Source organism: Euleptes europaea, chromosome 5 (genome assembly GCF_029931775.1).
Source record: "Euleptes europaea isolate rEulEur1 chromosome 5, rEulEur1.hap1, whole genome shotgun sequence".
NCBI lineage: Eukaryota > Metazoa > Chordata > Lepidosauria > Squamata > Sphaerodactylidae > Euleptes > Euleptes europaea.
In genome coordinates, this window is record NC_079316.1 from 727,616 (window position 1) to 742,431 (window position 14,816).

Genomic DNA, 14,816 nt, shown 5'->3' on the forward strand with positions numbered 1-14,816 from the left:
AGTCTCCAGCCTCAGGCCAGAGATTAAGACTGACTCATGCAGCTCAATCTTGTGCATTAGTAGAAAAGGGCAAGAGTCCAGTAGCACCTTAAAGACTAACAAAAAAATTTTCTGGTAGGGTATGAGCTTTCGTGAGCCACAGCTCACTTCTTCAGATACAGCTAGAATGTGAATCCATCTGTCTTTAAGTAGAGTTAATTCAGACAAGTATTAGTATGTAAATGTTAACAGTATGTAAATGTAAATAGCAGGCGTGATGGGATAAGGTGTGGTATGCAGAAGAGTCTCTGATGTCCAGGGGAGAGATGGATGTGGAGAAATCAGCATTGGTAATGAGCCATGAATGCAAGGTCTTTATTCAGCCCAGGTAAATGCATTATCTTTAGTTTGAATATCAACTGTAATTCAGCAGTTTCTCTTTCCAATCTCCCTTTGAAATTCCTTTGCAAGAGAACTGCTACTCTTAAATCTGCAACAGAATGTCCTGGAAGGTTGAAATGTTCTCCCACTGGTTTTTGAATATTGTGGTTTGAATAATCTTGTGCATATTTACTCAGAGGTTCCTTCCAGGGAACTTGTGCTCCTTCCAGGGAAGGTTTCTTCTGGGCTCATGTGTTTCTTGGGTCACTTGAGAAGCAAGCCCCCTCCCCCTCCCACCTGTGTTGCTCAGGCAACAGTAGCCGGGGGGGGGGGCAGAGACCCACGCTGCCCCACACGCCCTGCTCCGCTGCCTCCATGTAAATCGAGTGAAACTCACAGGGCCAATTTGGGTTTCCACATCTTGGCCTTTCCTAAACGCCTCTGCCAGTCATTGTCCCCGCCGACAACCCAACGCTGCCGTTCTCGAGGGGCGGGACTGATGGGTGCCTTCCTGGTATTTGCCACGCTGCACCTGTGAGATCACTCCACAAATACCAGGATTCTGGAAGCGGGTGGGCGCCCTCAGGCAAGAGGCTCTCCTGCTTCCCAAACACCAGAAGTGCTCAATGGTAGGGAGGGGCTTGGAGAGAAGCCGGTTCTGGCAGAAGGGGGAAACCGGTGGCCCTCCTCTAGTCCAACCTGAATGTGCTGCAAAGAAGGTGGTGGGGGCGGGAGGTATCTTTGCCTCCTGCACAGGGGCTGGAAGGATCCCCCGTCCCAAGGGTTTGTTGGTACCAGCTCTTCAGGAAGCACGCGTTCTGCTGGATGTTTCTAGCACTCCACAGTGACCTCGGTGCTACGGCAAAGAGGAGGAGGCTGGAAACTTGATCCAGCTGCCATACTGGAAACCAGCCCAGCAGGGGCTCTGGGCTTCTCCAAGCGCTCTCAGCTTCCACCGGAGAAGCCCCTGCCCGAGACGGTGAATCAGAGTCCAAGTTTTCACCCAACATGGCTATGGCAATTTACCTACGTTGACAAGAGCCCTTCAGTGGCAAAGGGACGAATGGTGGTCCCACGTGTGAAGAAGCTCTGCCAGGGAGGGGACGGCTGGCCAATCCCCCCTTCTTCTCTCTCCTTCAAGCATTCTAGGTAAGCATCTGAGACCAGGCAAAACATCCATCTCATCCAACTCAACAGGGGACCCATCCAGCATCCCAGCCACCTCCCGCCTGGCATTTCAGGCAGCTGGGCAGATCTTGGGGAGAGGGGTGTCCACAAATACCACCCCCTCCGCCCCATGCTAGCCACAGCAGTCACTCACCTGGGCAGCTGTAGGGTGACTCCAACCAGGAAGGGAAGACAAAGAGGTCCTTGCATAAGACTGCCAAAGAGGCTCAACAGGTTTCTGTGCTCCGGTTTTCACCAGGAGGCGTGTGCACGCTCGGCAGCTCTTAAAGGCAGCCGGCACTGCACGGGGGAAGGAAGGCCGTCCCGTGGCCTGAGCTCCGGTCAGCCACGGCCCACCTCCTCAGCCCCCCACGAGCCAAGCGCACACCTGCCCAGTGGGATGGGGGGGAAGCTCCCAGCGAGCCAGCAGGCCCTGCTCAACCAGGGAAAGGAGGATGAGACGGTAAGCCGGGGTCCTTCCTGGCCACCGGGGGTGGGGGAGAGGTTTCAGGGGATCTCTCGCCAGGTGTCTTTCTGGTCCTAGCTGGGCTGCCGAGCTCCGAGCCAGGCTGTTGGGTCTCCAGCAGAAGGGGTTCAGAAACAAGCCAGCGAGAAAGACACCTGCTTTGCAGGTCTCTGGCACACTTTCACTATCCTCTGCCCCCCCCCCCGTATGATCCAAGGGGTTATCGGTGAGGTGTGGTGTTGAGGGCCACAAGGTCGAGAGAGGGCGCCCAGCCTTTTCCAAAGGATCGGGCACCTTCTTGGTGGGACTAGCAGAGGGCTCTGAACGGGGCTGGCTGTGCCGCTGGTGTCTTTCTGTTCTCCCATCCATTTGCTGGCAGGAGACGGCCTGTCCCCACTCCAAGGAGACTGCGCTGTAAAAATGGAAAAGTTGGTGTAAGGGAGCAAAGGAAAATGAGGGATGGGGACACCAAGAGGAACCAGAGAGGGAGAGAAAGGATCTGCCTTCATTCCTGGTCCCTGCGAGTAGGCTGAGTCTTAGTAGACCAAAATCTGAACATGAGTCAGCAGTGTGATGCGGTAGCTAAAAGGGCAAATGTAGTCTTGGGCTGCATCAACAAAAGTATAGTGTCCAGATCACGCAAAGTGATGGTATCGCTTTAATCCGCTCTGGTTAGACCTCACCTAGAGTATTGTGTTCAGTTTTGGGCACCACAATTTAAGAAATATGTAGACAAGCTGGAACGTGTCCCGAGGAGGGCAACAAAGATGGTGAGGGGTCTGGAGACCAAGTCCCAGGAGGAAAGGTTGAAGGAGCTGGGTATGTTTAGCCTGAAGAGGAGAAGACTGAGAGGGTGATATGATAACCATCTTCAAGTACTTGAAGGGCTTTCACATAGAGGATGGTGCCGAGTTGTTTTCTGTTGCCCCAGCAGGTCGGACCAGAACCAAGGGGTTGATATAATTTCCCCTGGAGAAAATGGCCGCTTTGGCAATTGGACTCTATGTCATTGAAGCCCCTCCCCTCCCTAAACCCAACCCTCCTTAGGCTCTGCCCCCAAATCTTCCCGCTGGTGGCGAAGAAGGACCTGGTAACCCTACTGATTCACCCCCTTCAGCCTCTGCTGGCCAGCCCAGGAGCTTGACAAGTCTTGGTGGCACCGGGAGGTCCGTATCCCTTTCAATCAAAGTTCTGACGGGGTCTGGACCACAAACTGCCCGGGCACCATGGGGTGGGGGTGATCTCTGTTGGCAGAGATCATGGGATACAAATATCCCAAAGTTGAAGATGTACAAACAAGGCCACGGCCACAGTGAACGAGACCAAATGCGTTTCGGCCCTACGGACCTTCTTCAGTGGTCACACATAGATACACACACACCAGGAACAAGCGTTGATATTCTAAGCCAAACTAGGTGTTGATTCATTCACATTTGATTCCGTGTGGCCAAATGGTGACATTATTAAGATTGGTTAGATAGGAGTCCAGGAGCACCTTAGAGATCAACAAGAGTTTCCAGGTGTGAGCTTTGGAGAACCAGAGCTCCTCCCTTCGTCAGACACAGCAGAATAGAGATCTGAGCCCTTTTATGCCCCCCTATCAGAAGGTGGGAGGGGTGTTGTAGAGAACTCTTTGTGAAGGATGCAAAAGGTACCATGCATGTTGCAATCAGGTGGATTAGAGCAGAGGGGAAATGCTTGGGGGGCAGAAAATTAGCACCTGTAGTGAAATAAGAATCCCCCCTATTCAGCCTGGGGAGTGTGTGTGTGTGTGTGGGGGGGGTGGTCCATCGCTCTGAGCTTGTGAATGAACACAAGTTCAGACCTCTCCTGTTATATTCTCCCCTTGAAGCTTCTCTGTTTGAATACTCTCTCTCTCTTAGGTCAGCAGTGAGATGGCCTGGAAGGTTACAGTGTCCTCCCCCTGGTTTTTGAGTGTTGCAGTTTTTAATGTCAGATTTAGGTCCGTGTATTCTTTTGAGTTGGGACTGACCTGCTTGTCCGACGTAGGTAGTGGAAGGGCATTGCTGTCGTTTGATGGCATATATAACATAGGAAGATGAACAAGAGGATGAACCGGAGACGGCCTGGTGGGGGTTGTGAGGTCCGGTTCTTGTGCTGGCAGAGTGGATCTGGGGACAGAGCTGGCATCTTGGTTGGTGGCAGGTCCCAGACCCAGAGTCCGTGTCCGTGTCAGGAAGGGCATTGTTGTGGGTGAGAAGCTGATTAAGGCTGGGAGGGTGCCTGTGGGCAAGAGAAGGTTTGCCTCCCAAAGCCTGTGAGAGAGGAGCATCCCGGTCCAGCATCGATTGTAGGTCGTTAATGATGCATAGAACTGGACAACCGGACAACCGATGCTGGACACCAAGGCCTGGTACGAGTGAGGGGCCACGGCCCCTGCGGCATAGCATCCTCTTTCCATGCAGAAGTTCCTGGGTTAAGATACCCGGCATTTCCAGTTAAAAGGATCCTGTTGGAGGGGATGTGAAAATCCTCTCCACCGGGGACCCTGGAGATCCACTGCAAGGAGGAGCCGAAAACACTGGCCTTGCTAGGTCGGGCTGCCAGCTCTGGGTTGGGAAATACCTGGAGATTTTGGGGGCAGAGCCTGAGAAGGGCATGGTTTGGAGAGGGGAGGGACTTCAATGCCATAGAGTCCAATGGCCAAAGCAGCCATTTTCTCCAGGGGAACTGATTTCTATCGCCTAGAGATCAGTTGTAATAGCGGGAGGTCTCCAGCCACCACCTGGAGTTGTTGGAAGAAGAAAATACCTATGCTGGAAACAGTAGAAACTATAATAAATGGCAGCACGTGGCTTCAAAGATAATATAATGTGAAATATACCAACTAAAAAACAACAACAATATTATAGAATAGAATTATTATATTCTATAATATTGTTTTCTTTTGCAGTTGGTATATTTCACATTATATTATCTTTGAAGCCACGTGCTGCCATTTATTATAGTAACCACCTGGAGGTTGGAAACCCTAATCATAGGTCTGGTTGCCAACTCTGCATTGGAAATTCCTGGAGATGTGGGGGTGAAGCCTGGGAAAGGATGGAGTTTGGGGAGGGAGCTGGATCTTGGCAGCGTATAATACCATGGATCCCACCCTCTAGAGCTGCCATTTTCTCCAGAGGAACTGATCTCGGCAGTCAGGAGGTCTGTTCTCGTGCTGGAAGATCCCCCCATGTCCCTGCTGGAGGCGGGCAACCCTGTGCAAAGGACCAACGGCCCGACTCCGGAGAAGGCAGCTCTGTGTGTGTGTGTGTGTGTGTGCAGCGTGTGCACATGAAGCAAGCAACTGTTACAAAGTCTGCAGCCCTGAATAATCCAGAGGAGGGCTTTGGCCTGAGCCTGTGTGTGTGTGTGTGTTTGTGGGGTAGGGTTGCCAGGCCCCGCTTACCCACCGGCGGGAGGTTTTGGGGGCGAAGCCTGAGGAGGGCGGTGTATGGGGAGGTGCCATAGAGTCCAATGGCCAGGGGAACTGAACTCTATCGGCTGGAGATCAGGTGTAATAGCGGGAGGTCTCCAGCTAGGACCTGGAGGTTGGCAACCCTGTTTCAGGGGTCCCCTCTCTGCACAGCACATGGCGGTGGGCCTGGGAGCCGCAGCTGGGACCCCTGAAGCCCACTCCCTCCCTCCCTCCCTCCCTCCTCGCCCCGCTTCCTGCCCCCCTTTGGGGAGGCCCCACCCTGGAGGCCAGAGGCCGCTGGCGTGTGGTTGCCAACCTCCAGGTGGTGGCTGGAGTTCCCCTGCTGTTACAACCGATCTCCAGCCAATAGAGATCAGCTCCCCTGGAGAAAGATGGCCGCTCTGGCCATTGGACTCTATGGCACTGGAGCCCCTCCCTCCTCAGGCTCCGCCTCCAAGCCCTCCCGCCGGTGGCGAGGGGGGAGCGGGCAGCCCTCCTCTGGCGGCAGGGGTGGGGCCGTGGAGCGTGGTGGGCAGCGGGGGGGTGCCAGGCGGGCGGCCTGGTGGCCGAGGAGGGTCCGGAGGAGGAGGAGGAGGAGGGTCTCCGCGGACCCTTCCCACCGCCAGGGCCGCCTCCTGCCCATCACCCGCAGCTACTGCGGCTGCGCCCCGCCGGCCGACGAGTGGGAGCCTCACCTGCCCCACGTGCGTCCAGCAGTGGGCCGGGGAGGGGGGCCTGGGGGTCACGGCAGGAAAACGAGGCCTGCTAGGCCTCAAAATGGGGGGCGGGGGCGCCAGGGCTGCCAGGCCCCTCTTCGCCACCGGTGGGAGAGCCTGAGGAGGGCTTGGGGGTCTGGGGAGGGGAGGGACCTCAGGGGGGCATGCGGATGGCTCACAGCCCCCCTCCCCCTAGCTGTGGGGCAGCCGCTCTCCGTGGTCGGGAGGTCAGTGGGCTTCAGGCCCGACTCGAAGAAGCGTTTTTGCTCAGAAGCAAATCCGGCCGTGGCCGGAGCTGACCTGCCCAGTAGGGGTGCGCAGGATCGGGGCCTCAGGCCCCTTATGGGCACGGCTTTATTTTATGAAGGTTGTGCCCTGCGCGTCTGCCCTCAGAAGGGCCACTAATCAAGACACGGCTCAAGCCGGGTTGCCAACCTCCAGGTAGTAGCTGGCGATCTCCCGCTATTACAGCTGATCTCCAGGCGATAGAGATCAGCTCCCCTGCAGAAAAGGGCCTCTTGGGCAATTGGACTCCATGGCATTGAAGTCCCCTCCCCCTCCCCCAAAACCTCCAGGTAATTCCCAGCCTGGAGCTGTGGCACCCCTAGGCTCAAGAGGCCCGTGACCTCCGGACCACTGAGATCGGTCCCCCTGGAGAAAACGAGTGCTCTGAAGGGTGGGCGCTGTGGCGTGGAACTCTGCTGAAGTCCCTCCCCACCCCAAATCCCACCCCCAAATCTCCAGGAATTCCCCAAACCCAGGTTGGCAACCCTAGCAGTAGCCCCCCAGCCTGGCTGTAAGCAAGCCACTCCCCATCCCCACTATACCCCAATTGTGAGGACCTCACTGACGGCCCTCCCCTCCTCAAACCCCCCCCCCCCGGCTCCATTCCCAAATCGCCAGAAAATTCCCAGCTTGGAGTTGGTAATCCTACTAAAGCTGTTGGTGTGCGTGCAGGAGGCCGCTGGTTTTCAAGAGAGGCGCCTTGGCTTCAGGAGCATGGGGCCGCTGCCCGGTTTTCTTCCACCTGCAGTGGAAGGGCATGCCATGGGGCACACCAGTCCAAGATGGTATGCAATTCTGCCCTTGAGAAAATGTGTCTTGGTCCTTCACGCCTGTTTACATGGATGTTCCCCGCAGGAAATATTTGGCTACAAGACCCACGGCTTCCGGAGGGCCTTGTGCATTGCTGGGTACATCCTGTCCTGCGGAGTTCTCCTCCTCGTCTTCTACTGGAAGCCGGCCTGGGACGTGTGGGCCAACTGCGTGCCGTGTGACTTGGAAGACGCGGACGTCGTGTTGCTCCGAGCCACGGTAGGTCCCTTTTCCTTCTCCTGGGCAGGCACAACGTTCAGCAATCTGGAACATCTTTGCATTGGTTTTTAAATTTCTAAGCCTCATGGTTTATGCTAACATAGAAGATTTGAAATAAAAACAAGGCCGAGGCCAATGGTGCACAATAGATACAAATATTTTTTATTGCTCAGAATAAAAATCCCCTACGCGTTTCGCCCAAGAGGCTTCTTCAGGGGAATCTGGAGTTATTGCGGCAGTCCTTCAAATGAGCATAAATTCTTCTTAAGCTCACAAGGACTACCGCAATAACTCCATATTCCCCTGAAGAAGCCCCTTGGGCGAAACGCGTAGGGGATTTTTATTCTGAGCAATAATGTTTTTAAAATCTATTTTGCACCATTGGCCTTGGCCTTGTTTTTATTTCCTATTACTGGTGCAGCCCTTTTATTTCTTTTAGCATAGATGATTTGAAAATGTGGCTGTGCCTGAGGAAATAGCCAGAAACATGCTCCATGCACAATTGTGGTCATCGTAGCATAGAGTTTATTTTATATTTTCTGCAAGCTAAAGCCAGAGTTGTTACTTTCAGATAGAAAATAGCTGTAGAACTATAATTATACAGTTTGAGTGGTTGGAAGAGCATCATGGAGCACCTATCCATCCTACAGGATCTGAGTGGTGGTAGCCCTTGCCACCCAAATGGCCTCAGTTCGGTGGAAGGTGGGTTCTTGCTAAATGCTGTTGAGAGGCTACACTTGGGAGCTCGGGTGGCTCAAAATTCCTACTGGATTCTAGGAATTAAAACGTTTTGCCGATTTTTATTTATTTATTGTTTTATTCATTCATTCATTCACATTTATAGCCCGCCCTTTTTCCCGGTCCAACCGGGCTCAGGGCGGGTTACAACTTTTAAATCAACAGAACCATAAAACATTACAATCAATAATTAAAACACAGCAAACATAGTAAATTAAAACATGATGGCATTAAGATAGTAGTAGTAATAATAGTAATAGTAATAATAATAATAGCAGCTGCAGTGGAGTGGACAGCAGAATCTCCCCCACAGATCACAAGTGGAGGGGAAAAGGATGGGGAGGCCAGTATGATGGCTAGATTAGAATAGCCTCGCGGCTGCCCACGTAGGTCCAGCAGAATAGCTCAGTTTTGTAGGCTGTGGAACTCTTTCAAGTCCCGCAGGGCCCTGATATTACTGGGGAGACTATTCCACCAGGCTGGGGCCAGGGCCAAAAATGCTCTGGCCCTCGTTGAGGACAGCCACACATGCTTTGTTGTCTGAACTATGGCCCCCATGGGCTGGAGGGAAAGCAGGTCCGGATTCTGCCTCTGCCAGCCTCTCCCTCCCTCTCTCTCTCTCTCTCGCTCTCCCCGATCTTCTCCAGGGAAGGGATCCAAGGGGCTCCTCATCCTCTGGGTGGCAAGGAAGCTCTTTAGCGCAACAGGAAAGGGACTGACGTGGTCCTTCGTAGCATGGGAATCCGTGCTTGATCCCAGGAGATCAACCTTCGTGATCCTGATATTGATCTCCCTCTTGGACTTTTCAAATATTTGATAACTCATATTTCTCCTTCAAGAAGTCTGTACCATCGCTGTAGGCCAGTTTGGCAGCTAATTCAAGGCTCCTGGAGAGTCCGATGAAATGAAGATTTGTAAGGCTCTCATGAGAAGTCGAGACCCTTCACCGAACGACTGTCCCGTGAGGCTACAAATCCATTTATTTAGAGTACTCCTTTGCCACCTCTTAATCCTGATTATGGTTGAAATTCAAGGAGGTCCATAACACAGGAATGGACCATAGTTAAGGTCTGCATCCCAAGAATGTGAACGTTTTCCCCCTAGGATGAGTTTCAAAGGTACACAAGGAAGAAGGTGATCTGGATTGACTTGTCGAAACTTTTGGATGAAGACAAACTGAGTCACATCTTTAGCGCTGACAAAGAATGTGTCATATCCAAAGCCATAATGAAGCCACATTTGAAAGTAAGTACATCGTGTGGGGCTAGTTGCAAGCCATGGGGTGAAGGAAGGGCGATGGAGGGACCTTTCCCATTCCACAGTGGGGCGGGATGCATTTTGCAGGATCTCTTCCTGAAGGCAGAGGTGGGCGTTGCCTGCCCCAAAGGTCTGAGTTCCCCAGAACTCTACTCTCCTAACCATAGCAGAGTCAAGGGTCTCTCGGTTCCAAGGACACCCACAGGACCTCCTAGGTTCAGTGGGTCTTGGCAGTTGCTACAGGTGCATGCTGGGAACTGAGCCCTCCTTGTCACCCTGGGGGCCAGCAGGGAGGGCCTTCAGAAAGGTTGTAGTTTGTATGCATGTTGTGTCCCTTCAAGAAGTCCCTGGGCATGGTGGTAATTGTCCACATTCTGTTCTGTGGGGATCAACCTCTCCTTGTTGTAACTACATGACAAAATGAAGGGGGGGGGACAGGGCCAACCCCCACCTTTGCTGATGCCCAGATACCCCTAGCCGGGCAGCAGGGGATGATCCAAGCCCAGGGAGCCCCCACAGATGCCCACAAGCCCTCACCCCACCTGCAGAGCCCAAATCCAGTCCAAATTACAGCTGGAGAGAAATTCGGTAGCAACCAGGGATTTGATGTGGTGATTCCTGATGGCTGTTTTCTGCCTCATTCATGTAGGTGAGATACATCTGGGTACAAAAAATCCGCTACGTATGGGACGTCTCTGCAAAACAGTTCCACAGAATTGGGTGAGTTCTGACTTCCACATTTTAAAACCTCCATGTTCTGAGGCAGTCAGGTTCTGAATCCCAGTGCCAGGAGGCAGCATCAGGGAAAGGCCTCGGCCTCTAGGCCCTGCTGTCGTACCTCCAGAGGAACCAGTCGGCCACTGTGTGGGACGGGATGCTGGACCAGATGGACCAATAGTCTGATCCAGCAGGGCTCTTCTGATGTTCTTATCAAGGGAAGGCCTCGGCCTCTATGTCCGGTTGCAGACTTTGCAGAGGAACCGGTTGGCCGCTGTGTGGGTCAGGATGCTGGACTAGAGGGACCCTCACTGGTCCGATCCAGCAGAGTTGTTCTGATGTTCTTATGATTTGCCTATGGGAAGTTCTGAGTAACCACAGTAGTCTCTATTTGCGATGTCACCTGCCTTGGATGTCCCCTTTCCTAGGTCACTGGAGGACAGCAACACGTGTTATGAGATCCATCACAAGTTTGGTGACGGGCTGACCACGCAAGATCAGGATTTCCGGTATAACCCCAGCCTAACCAGTTGGTGTCTTGGATTTGGCCACATCCCGCCTGGAGGATTCACTAATGAGGTCCCCCAGAATATTAGGTCCCCTATTCAAATCTCGTCTCAGCCCCAGGTGGCCTCAGACCTCATGAGGTCACTCCCTTTTTACCCCTCCCATCACCACCGCCCTTCCTGGAAGTGGGAAGATGAACCACACGGGCCCCTCATGATAATCTCAAGGAAGCCTTGGGCCATGAACTTCTGCAGTGCTTAGAGCTGAAGAACCTCTGGGGGCCAGAGCGCCTCAGGGTGTGATTCGAATGCTCAGAGTGTTGGGCATTTCCCCTCCTGTGCTTTCTGCAGCCTCCCCTGCATCCGAGGGTGGCCCTCAGGAGGTGCCTGAAACACTTTTTCACCCCTGCTTGTGGCCGAGGCGTCTGCATGAAGAAACATCACCAGTCGCCCTTGCCTGAGCCTCTCCATCTTGCTTCTCTCGTCATGTGGAGCAGGGCCCCTCTGAGAGGGGAACAGCCTGCCAGATGTAGGAGCCCCTTAAAAAAGAAACCAGAGCACCTTGGCTCATTGGGAGCTTAAACCTCACTTGCAGGAGAAGTGTTCCCTGATGGATATCTGTCCCAATGTAAAAAATACTGGGACAAAGGCAGGCATGGTCAAAATATTTATTCACACAAATGTGAGCCCTGATGTTCATAAAATAAAAGCATGTCTTCTTCCCTGTAATATATCTTCCAATTCTGGCTCTCGGGTTCACAGCAAAGCAAAGTTGGGTGAGGCTCATTTGTCAGGGACAGAAGCAGTCTGGGCGCCAGGTCCCTTCTCCCGTGGCTGCTCCCCCCCCCCCGTGCCCTGTCAGATGGGTCTGTTGCCGCACAGGTATTAACGTCCTCTTCTTCTCTCCTCTTTCTCAGGAGGTTAGTTTGTGGACCAAACGCCATTGAAGTGGAGATTCGCCCATTCTGGAAACTGCTTTTTAAAGAGGTATCCGAAGTCTTCACAAATGGCCCTTCTCCAGCCCACATCCTTGTTTTTAATGTGCTTCGTGGAAAAGGTTTAAAGGGTTTTCTGTAACAGAGTAAAGGTGCCGTGACCCTCAGAGCCCCTTCCATGGGGAAGAGCCGTTGGGTGGGATAGGCCATTTGGATGGCTTTCTGTGAAAGGGGACTGTGTGGGTTCTTGCTCTCATAGAGCCCTCAACGGGGAGTCTCTTAAAGCCAAATCATTTATTTGCTTATGAAATGTCATCGGTGTATATTTGCACAGGATAAGTGCCGTCAAACACGGAGCTGACTCTCAGTGGTTTGGCAGAGGAGAGGGAGGGAGGGATGTGACAACTGCCAAGGGACACATGTGAGGAAATGCATCTGCAGGTGCCGTGATGACTAACAAACCGTTCGGCCACCCAGAGTCCTGCCTGCGGCATCACAGGGCTCCCTGGGGCCTTCGTAGCTAAAGCTGTTGTTATCCCTCTAGTTGTGTGAGGCGCCGCGAGTGTTCTGCAAGAGCACGGAGGCAGGCTAGAAATACCTGTCAGGTACAGCTGGTTGTCAGTCTCTGGGGCAGGTCTCGGCATAGGATTCTGGCTGGTGCCAATCACAATTTGTCCACCTGCTTTCAAGTCCTGGTTTGTGGGCCAGAAACAAACCCTGGTTTCCTACAGTGCAGATGTTACAGTAAACTGAGCTTAGATGGGGGGACTTCCTAAGCCAGGCCATCTTCAATCTTGGCTCCGTGCAAGAGGGGAAGGGGGGTAGGAGCATGCAGCCCCCTCCAGGGTCATCCAGGCTCAGCCTCAAGCTGGAGTCCATCGGTGACGCTGAGACGCAGCCCAGTTCTGCTCCTAAATCGGGATCTGGAAGACCCACGAGGGCTGGGTGGCTTCTGCTGCACCAGGGCAGCCTGAGAGCATCTCCGCAGGCACCCCGGCTCCCCCTGACGGTGCTAGCTGCCAGGAGAGGTTTGGGGGAGAGGTTTGCGGAGCTGTCCCATGTGCCAGACAGTCACTGGCCGGAGACTTGCAGGCCCCTTTTTCTCCAGAGGAGGGCTCTGGAGAGGAGTGGGGGAAAGGTTGCTTCGGTTTTTTGCCCTTTCTTTGCAAGAAGTGTTACAGGCACCCGGAGGCCGTGTTGCCTGTGGCTCAGCAGATGGAGGCTAACGGCAGCCATGCTGACGACGAGCGTCCCACGTGACTGCTCGCAGTGGTCATTTCCGGGGCCCTGCTGATGCCTGAGTCAGTCTGTGACAGCGCGGCCTGCCTTGTGTCCCTAGATCCTGAACCCTTTCTACGTCTTCCAAGCCTTCACCCTGACGCTGTGGCTCTGCCAAGGCTACATCGAATACTCAGTCGCCATCATCATCCTGTCGGTCATCTCCATCGGCCTCACCGTGTATGACCTGCGGCAGGTACGTCACCCGCTCTGCCTGCCCTCTCGGTCCTCTGCAAACAGGAGAGCAGAGGCTGCTCCTGCCTTTGGTGCGAGGGCCAGCTGGAGGCCTCCCCCTCCGGCCTGGCTTCTCGCACGCACGTCTCTGGCAGTCAGCCGGGGCTCGCATGGAGGAGCGTCTTACCCTGTGGAAGTGAACGGCAGCACAGAATGGTTCTTCTCCATCATCTTCCATGCAAGGGGCCTCAACTGAGGAGGCACCAAAGTCAGGGATGTGAGGAAGCCCCACTCAAGAAAGGGGGATGTGGTTACTCCAAACAAGAACAGCTGGGGGGGGGGAATTGGAAAAAGTCCTCAAAACACAAGGGAGAAGCACAGAGCTCTCCCCAGGGGCCACGTTCCAGGGTTCTGCCAGTGCCAGGGAGAAGGTGACCCCCCCCCTCAACCCCCACCTGGGGCTTCATTTCTGTGATAGACGGGGCACGAAGCGGAGTCTCCAGGGTGGAAGTGAGGGAGGGTGGGGAATTAAAACCCGGAAGAGGCTTGTGAGCATCATTCATTCATTGCGAAAATGTGAACATTGTCAGTCATCCGGCGATACTGAGAGGCAGAAGGGTGAAGTGCTGGATGGCCTCGGAGGCCAGCTCACTGCCTCGCTGAGACAAGCGCCAGCATCCACGGCTCTTGGAAAGAGTTCCAGAGGGCAGCCATGTCGGTTTGCAGTAGAAGAGCTGGATTCGAGTCCAGTGGTCCCTTAGAGACCAACCAGGTCTTGGGGTAGACCCTTTTGAGAGTTGTTTTATCTGACCAAAGGAGCACTGACTCTCGGAAGCGGGTATCCCAAAAATCTTGTTGGTCTCTAAGGTGCTCCTGGACTCAAATCTAGCAGCTCTTGGAAAGGATGAGATCCCTACATGGGAGGCGGCTCCTCATCGTGATATAACCAGGCACAGCGACCTCCATGGACGGAAGCAGTCTATCTGCACATCCGGGTTCATGGGAGAGCTCTTTCCTTTGATTTCCCGCCAGTGCGTTCTGCGCCGCAGCCTCCCCACCCCTGCAAGGCCTGGGCTGGGCAGGCCAGGAGCCTCCCTGCAGAAATCCCGGGCCAGGTCAGGCCCAGGGTAATCCTATCATGTTTCACATCCCATTGTTGGGGACTTGGGCACTGGCAGCAGCGCAGCCGGTCTCCTGAGGGTGCCCCTCCTCCACCCCACTGCAGACACCCCAGGGCACACCCTCCAGCAGTTAACCTTTTGCTTCCCAATCCGCAGCAATCTGTCAAGCTGCACAACCTGGTGAAAGAACACAACAACGTGCAAGTCACAGCCTGGATTAAACATGAAGGTGTGTGTGTGTGTTGTGGCCTGGGCAGCTGCCCTCCTCTGCCTCCCTCCCGGCACCTCTAAAAACCATGGAGGCTGAACTGATATAGGGAGATAAATGCATCACTGGCTACCGGCTGGGGCAGCCGAGTGGCACCTCTGGGCATTCTGCGTCGTCGGAGCTGGGGAGCAGTCTGGCTGGAGTCTGGGGGCTCTGTTTGGGGGCTGGCATGTGGAACATCGCAACTGTGGACCCAGCGGACTCTCCTTGGCCGGTTCCAGCAGTCCAGAAACAAGTCGAGGTGGTGGTTTTGACCAGCAAAGCTCTCTTGGGCTTGGCTCTTCCATAACCCAGAAGAGCATCCTCTGAGCATCGGGGCACCTTCCTGGCAGCGCCCATCTGATGAAGATGCCATGGAGAGGCCTCCTGAGGGGTTGG

General features: G+C 54.1%; 1 protein-coding gene across 1 annotated transcript in view; it reads left to right on the forward strand.

The window, feature by feature from the left end:
• Nucleotides 1-1,927: 1,927 nt before the first annotated feature.
• The window catches only part of LOC130478118 (probable cation-transporting ATPase 13A5), a 38,045-nt gene continuing 25,156 nt past the window's right edge, over nucleotides 1,928-14,816 (forward strand). Inside the window, exons 1-8 of the mRNA XM_056850249.1 lie at nucleotides 1,928-1,990; nucleotides 7,271-7,444; nucleotides 9,287-9,427; nucleotides 10,089-10,159; nucleotides 10,585-10,665; nucleotides 11,580-11,649; nucleotides 12,937-13,071; nucleotides 14,327-14,399. Coding sequence (XP_056706227.1) covers nucleotides 1,928-1,990; nucleotides 7,271-7,444; nucleotides 9,287-9,427; nucleotides 10,089-10,159; nucleotides 10,585-10,665; nucleotides 11,580-11,649; nucleotides 12,937-13,071; nucleotides 14,327-14,399 — 808 coding nt within the window. The remainder of the gene's footprint in view (nucleotides 1,991-7,270; nucleotides 7,445-9,286; nucleotides 9,428-10,088; nucleotides 10,160-10,584; nucleotides 10,666-11,579; nucleotides 11,650-12,936; nucleotides 13,072-14,326; nucleotides 14,400-14,816) is intronic.